At 56.4% G+C, this 6,835-nt stretch overlaps 1 protein-coding gene across 1 annotated transcript; it reads right to left on the reverse strand.

Moving 5' to 3' along the window:
- Window positions 1–256: 256 nt before the first annotated feature.
- Window positions 257–2,830, reverse strand: FAM43B (family with sequence similarity 43 member B). Its single transcript, XM_023219866.1, has one exon. It carries the CDS (start codon window positions 2,298–2,300, stop codon window positions 1,311–1,313), a length of 990 nt encoding a protein of 329 aa, XP_023075634.1. The 5' UTR covers window positions 2,301–2,830; the 3' UTR covers window positions 257–1,310.
- Between the last annotated feature and the right edge of the window lie 4,005 nt (window positions 2,831–6,835).

Raw genomic sequence — 6,835 nt, forward strand, 5'->3', positions numbered from 1 at the left:
CCAGGGAGCCTGGCGCATGTGATTTTCAGACAAGGCAGAAGTTACTGCCTCCTCCTCCAATATTAAGGAACAGCTTCTTGGCAGCAGTCCCCAGCCCCCGTCCTAATCCTGAGGTTGGCTCGAGCTGCTCAGAAGAGCTACTTTCAGGGTTCTAATGGTAACCAGGGGGAACTACACAGGCTCACCTGTGGCTTATCTGTCCCTCAATCCATTTTTTCACCCCCAGCAGGCCTGGCATTAAACACAACACAGGAGGAGTGACAGGGCTGAAAAAGCAGGTCCACTTTATTTACAATGATCAGTGACACATAGATCTTTGGGCTTTTGGTGGTCTCGCGGAGACACCTGGGCGGGGCGGGGCCCCACTCCCTTGGTTGGGTTAACACACCCTCCTTCCTCATCCTGCTGGGAGAATCCGCTGCTGTCAGGACCCACCTGCTGTGACTAGCCTCCACTTGGGAGTATCTCTGCTGTGTCTACTTTCTAGGTAGTCAGTGTTCCCAAGCACCTGCCAAAGGTTCTCCTTACCTCCTTTGGAAGCCCCATCTTGGTCCTGGTTGCGGGGCACCTAGGAGGGGACCACATACATCCGTCTGCAGAGATGGGACGGGCAAGGAATCCCGCGGGGGTGCCTGGGCAGAGGCGTGGGCAGTGGCCTGGTGCAGGGCTGTTACCTGGCCTAACCTGTTGTTTGAGCGTCGGTGGGACTGTCTCAGTGTTCTCCAGAGGGAGAGCAGTGAAGTCCCAGGAGTCCTCCAAGGCGTAAAGAGGTGGGGCTTGGGCCTGCGAATTCCTCCGTGTGTATGGCAGTGGATTCTGCCCACCACTGGCCCAGCCCCAATTCTCCCAGACCGCTAGATGCTTCCCCTACACGAATGCCTCTCCAGGGTCATTTATTTTTTTTTCCACAGGGAAGAAAGCTGGAGGGACCAAGGGCAGGGTCACTGCCTCCACCCTGCCCAGGGTCCAAACCCACCCTCCTGATTTCTGGAAACTTCCTCCCTTGAGAGGATGTTTTGGGAGGGAATGAGGAGGTCTGTGGGCAAAGAGACTGGGTGTAAAGCATAGGGGGCGGGTCCACAATGGCAGGCCCGGGAAACTCCGGGTGTGGGGAGAGATGAACACCCCCCAATAACGAAGGGCGTATCAGGCATCACCCTGAGCCAAAATGAGGCGGCGGGGAGGACAACACGGAGACCACGGGGGAGACACGGGCCGGGGGCCGGGGCAGCCGAAGCGGGCAGGGCCGGGGTAGGAGGCTGTGAGTCTGGCGGGCCGGGCCTGGGGCCGCGAGTCCTGTCCTTAGGCTCTCAGCGCGCCTGGCCCGCCCGCTCCCTGGGGCCAGCCTTCCAACGGCGGGGCTGAGCGGGCGGTGGGGGCGCCGGGACGCCCCGCAGGCTGCACGTCCTCAGCTCCCGGGCCAGGCTGAGCACCTCCGGCCGCTCGTGCTGGGGGGCTCCTCCCTCTCGCTCCTCCGCGTCGTCCTCCTCCTCCTCTTCGTCCTCCTCCTGGATGCTGCTGAGGCGCGGCGCCCCGCGGCTGCGCTCGCTCGGCGGCGGCCGGTAGGCGCACTTGGCATTGAGCAGGCGGCGCAGCGGGGCGCGGGGCACCGAGGCGGCGGCGCCCCCCGCGCGGAGATGCTGCTGGCGCACGTGGCGCGCATCGCTCTGGCGCTGCAGGCGCTTGAAGTCGCTGAAGGCCGCCAGCGCGGTCTGGCGTAGCAGGCGGGCCAGGGCGCGCGCCTTGTGCGCCCGCGCCAGCAGCACAGCGTGGCAGCGGAGCACCACGGCCTTGTGGCGCGCCTGGTGGCGGTAGACCCAGGCGAAGACGCGCGGGTGGCGCCCGTCCGCCGTGCAGTAGGTGATGCGCGGCAGCAGGTAGGCGTGCGCCGGCCTGCGGCCCCCAGAACCCCCGGCGGCGCCGCGCTCGCAGGGCTGCATGCGGATGCCGTGCGGCCCCAGCGTCAGCTTCATCTTGGTGCCCCCGCCCGGCCCGCAGCGAGCCCAGATCTTGCCCACGGCGTCGTCGGTGCAGCCGTCGCCCTTGGCGTGCAGGGTGACGGCGTTGCCCAGGTACCACACGGTGTAGGTCGGGTCTTCCTTGTTGAGCTCCACTTTCTGGCGCCGGCTGCGGAACACGCGGCCCAGGCGCTCCAGCGGCCAGTCGGGCAGCAGGTCCGGGCAGGAGCGCAGGAAGCTGGAGAGCAGCGACGTGTAGGTGAGCCCCGGACTCAGGCTCTTCGCCTTGCACTTGGCCTCGTCCTCCACCAGCACGAATTTGTTACGTCTCCAGGGCAGCATCGCGGCGGCGGCCAGAAGGGCTGGGGGCGCGGGGAGCTCACCGGCGTCCTGTCAGGAGGCCGGGGGAGGGAAGGCGCGCAGAAGTCCACAGCCCTGGAGTCGCGAGAAGCCGGGCAGCGCCAGAGACAGTCGGTGCCCGGAGATGCCCAGTGCCAGGCAGGGCAAGCTTGGCAGATGCCCGGTGCCCAGCCGGGCCGGCAGCTGAGGTGCCGGACGGCGGCCGAGTGGCTGGGAACAGCTTTTCCCGGGAGTGGCTCCAGCCGTCTGGGAAGCGAGGAGGGGCCGGGGCTGGGGGTGGGCTGGGCTGGACGCCCCCCAAGCCCAAACAGTGGGATTTCCGCCGTCCCTGCTGCCGCAATTTGGGTCGCCGGAGCCTCTGGCGGTTGCTCGGTGGGGCAGACCGAGAGCGCGGCTGCGGTGGGGACTCCTTCAGGCGTCGCGGCTCCACCTCCCCCGGCTGCCTACATCACCGGGCGGGACCGCTAGCTCTCTTGTCCCCTCCCCTTGCCCTCTTCTCCCCTCCCCCCGCGCAGGCTCGCGCTGCCCGGGACCCTGCACAGGCGCGGTGGAACGGGTTTAATCATTATTAGTGGAGGGGTGGGGGTAGAGAGGGCTGTTAAGTACTGAGAATCCCCTGAAATATACATGAGGGCTTTGTCCATGCTAATTTATTTGGCCTCGCTACTGGCCTCCAAGCTCCCCTTGGCGCATTCGGGAACCCCCGCACCCCAAGATTCCTGCTGTCCCTCACGCACAGCGTGTCATTACCCCCATCCCTGGGAGTGGGAGTTAGGGTGAGTTCCTGAAGGGGCCGGCCTGGCGCACTTTGCCTGGTCTGCACAGCACAAAGCCAGCCGAGGTGGCCGAGCAGTGCAGTGGAAAAGTACTGTCGCTTGGTGAAGCTTTCTCCCAGGTTCCTCCAAGGTCGTGGGCTAGACCGCTGGGCCTGAGCTGAGAGACCTGGCCACTGCTCCAGTGGCTGGCAGTGCCCCTCGCCTGGCCTGAAGCAGGGAGGGTACTCTTTAAAGGTGGGGGAAACTTTCAGAACAGGGTCTGTGGTAATTGCAGTTGAAAAGCTCCTTCCGGCTAAAGGGCAGCCCCTGGGCTCTGCGAAGATGAAATCAGCTCCTGTTTGTGAACTCCTGTGAGTTCCCAGGGGTTCAGCATTCATGATCTCATTTAATTCTTGGAACAAGGCCAGGCTCAGTTAAATGACTGGCCCAAGGTCTTCAGGCTGGTAGGAGGTAAAACTAGGGCTTCATTCAGGCCTGGGTGACCCAGGGGCTGCCCCTAAGCATCCATCCTCCCCCGGGACCTCCTAATGAGAAGTGAGGAGCACCTACTAGGGAGGAAGTTCTGGTATTCTGAGAGACAGTTGTTCATGGGTGTGGGGACATAGCTCCCTCTTTCAAGATTGGTTAAGCCACAAGCTCCCTAGAACTCCGGGACTGCACTCATGTGGGCCCAGGAGTCTTGTTGGCTTGGGCTCTCACAGAGCCAACACTCAAGCTCTTTCCTTGGCTTCTGAACAGGTCATCTGGGGTGGTGTCCAGGTCAGGAGTGAACCCAGGTCTGGGCTGGAGCTGAATTGAGAGCTTGGGCTGGGCCAAGCCAAACCACATGACCTCCAAGAGTGGGAGCAGTGGGAAGATTTGGGAAGACGGTGTGCGCTATCGCGGCTAGCAACATCATGCCAGTAGGTAGGCGTGGTGAGTGGCTGGGGTCAGAATCCCCGGGGGAATATACGTAAAATAACAAATCATGACAAGAAAATAATATGCAAATAAAGAATAGGAAATGACTCCGAATTGCAGTATCTTTGGAGGGTGTCTCCCAGATGATCTGGTCGACTGTAGCCTCGTTCGTTTTTCATATGGAAATATCTTTATCACCTTTTGCTGATTGTAAAAGGAATATGTGCATGTGGTAAAAATTCACAGAAGGACATGAAAGTAAGTCTCCTACTATTCCCCACCCCGCTGATATGGCCTCATTTTCCAGGGGGAGAGAACAGGTTCTGAGAAGCCAGTGATCATTGCAGTGCTTTTCATGGCGCCACATTTGTCTCCTGGGCCAATGGAGACATTAACTCAACCAAATTCCTTTATAGGAAGGAATTCATGTGGTTTTGACCTGAAAGTCAGTTCACTGTAAAATTCTGCCATGTCCTGCCTTGAGTCTCCTAGAGCCGTTCTCTGGACCTTGTCACTGGGGGTTCCCTCTCCCCGCTGGCAGTGGGCTGGTGGGAGTGCTCAGAAGCAGTCTCAGCTTGCAAGCCTGAGAAAACTGCAAGCTTTTTTTTTTTTTTTTTTTTTTTTGAGACAGGGTCTTGCTCTCTCCCAGGCTGGAGTGCAGAGATCACCGCTCACTGTAGCTCAACCTCCCCGGCCCAAGCTATCTGCCCATGTCAGCCTCTTGAGTAGCTGGGACCACAGGCATGCACCACCATGGCTGGCTAGTTCTTAAAATTTTTCTATAGAGGCCAGGCATGATGGTTTACGCCTTTAATCCCAGCACTCTGGGAGGCCAAGGCGGACGGATCACCGGAGGTCAGGAGTTCGAGACCAGACTGATCAACATGGAGAAACCCCATCTCTACTAAAAATACAAGATTAGCCAGGCATGGCAGCGCATGTCTGTAATCCCAGCTACTTGGGAGGCTGAGGCAGGACAATCTCTTGAACCCGGGAGGCGGAGGTTGCGGTGAGCTGAGATTGTGGCATTGCACTCCAGCCTGGACAGCAAGAGCGAAACAATGTCTCAAAAAAAAAAAAAAAAAAATTCTGTAGAAACAGGTTCTACGTTGCCCAGGCTGATCTCAAACTCCTGGACTCAAGCGAACCTCCCGCCTCAGCCTTTTGTATGGCTAGGATTATAGGTATGGCTACCAGGCCTGGCTGAACTCCAGCTGTTGATGGAAGGAAGGTGTAACCAGCCCCTTAGGCTTGCTGGAATTAACATACAAAGACACAGGAAATGTAATTAACAGGAAATGTAATTAAATGTGTTTTAGAGACAACAATTTTTTTTTTTTTTTTTGAGACAGCGTCTCACTTTGTCACCCAGGCTGGACTGCAATGATGCTATCTCAGCTCACTGCAACCTCTGTTTCCCATTCTCAAGCCATTCTCATGCTTCAGCCACCCAAGTAGCTTGGATTATAGGCATGCGCCAACACACCTAGCTAACTTTTGTATTTTTAGTAGAGACGGGGTTTCACCATGTTGGCCAGGCTGGTCTTGAACTCCTGGCCTCAAGTGATCCACCTGTCTCAGCCTCCCAAAGTGCTGGGATTACAGGCGTGAGCCACCACACTCGATCATCAGGCATTAGATTCTCATAAGGAACATGCAGCCTAGGTCTCTTGCATGTGCAATTCACAGTAGGGTTCACGCTTCTATGAGAATCTGATGCTGCTGCTGATCTGACTGGAGGTGGAGCTCAGGCAGTAATATTCGTTTGCCTGTCACTTACCTCCTGCTGTGCATCCCAGTTCCTAACTGGTTACGAACTGGTACCAGTCGGCAGCCCAGGGGTTGGAGACCCCTGGTATAGAGGGCTCAGCTGCCCTCTGGGCTTCCACCATCCTTTCTATTTAGATGTCGCGAAAAGCTGGCCTGGTCCCAGGCGTAGAGGTGAAACTCATCATGAATGGGACCAGGGCTGCCTTCTCTGTTAAGCTTTCTCTTCACTCCTTTCCTTGGTAAGAGCGCCCAGCCTGGCACCAGGTTGTCACTACTTCATAGACTGGCATGCAGTTGGATCTTTTCTCTTTTTTCAAACATCGATACCATATTTATGCTAATATTAATTTAAAAAGCCAAATACCTGGCTTATAGTAGGCTTATAATTTAAAACAAATCAATCCCTTACCCCATTCTTTTTTAGTCCCAATTTCCACTTCTAAAGACAACCACTCTTCTAGACATTTTATTTTTTTATTTTTATTTTTTTTTGAGACAGAGTCTGGCTCTGTCACCCAGGCTGAAGTGCAGTGGTGTGATCTCAGCTCACTGCAACCTCTGCCTCCTGGGTTTAAGCAATTCTCCTGCCTCAGCCTCCCAAGTAGCTGGGACTACAGGCGCTTGCCACCATGCCCAGCTAATTTTTGTATTTTTAGTAGAAACGGGGTTTCACTATGTTGGCTAGGCTGGTCTCAAACTCCTGACCTCAAGTGATCTGCCCACCTCGGCCTCCCAAACTGCTGGAATTACAGGCGTGAGCCACTGCACCCGGCTCTTCTATACATTTTAGATGGCATTTCTGTCATATGCCTCCATCTCTCTGACCCTTCTAATTCAGACATTTCAGTTTTTAAATTCTTATATATTGTCTCCCTGTTACAGAAGATGAGGAATATTGTCCTTTTATCCACCCCCATCACACATAGTTTTCCTCCTCCCTCCCTCCCAGTTAAGTTAGAACATTTTATTGTTTCTGTTGCACCAGTATTCAGGGTTTAATTGTTATAACTATGCAAATATTGTTCAGAGCTGAGCCTTAAAGTGTGCCATGATTCCACTTACTTCCCTTGT

The sequence above is a fragment of the Piliocolobus tephrosceles genome, chromosome 1, assembly GCF_002776525.5.
Source record: "Piliocolobus tephrosceles isolate RC106 chromosome 1, ASM277652v3, whole genome shotgun sequence".
Classification (NCBI taxonomy): Eukaryota; Metazoa; Chordata; class Mammalia; order Primates; family Cercopithecidae; genus Piliocolobus; species Piliocolobus tephrosceles.

What these genes read in the sequence shown, in the direction of transcription:
- FAM43B (XM_023219866.1), bottom strand. Translation starts at nt 2,300, where the DNA reads ATGCTGCCCTGGAGACGTAACAAATTCGTGCTGGTGGAGGACGAGGCC.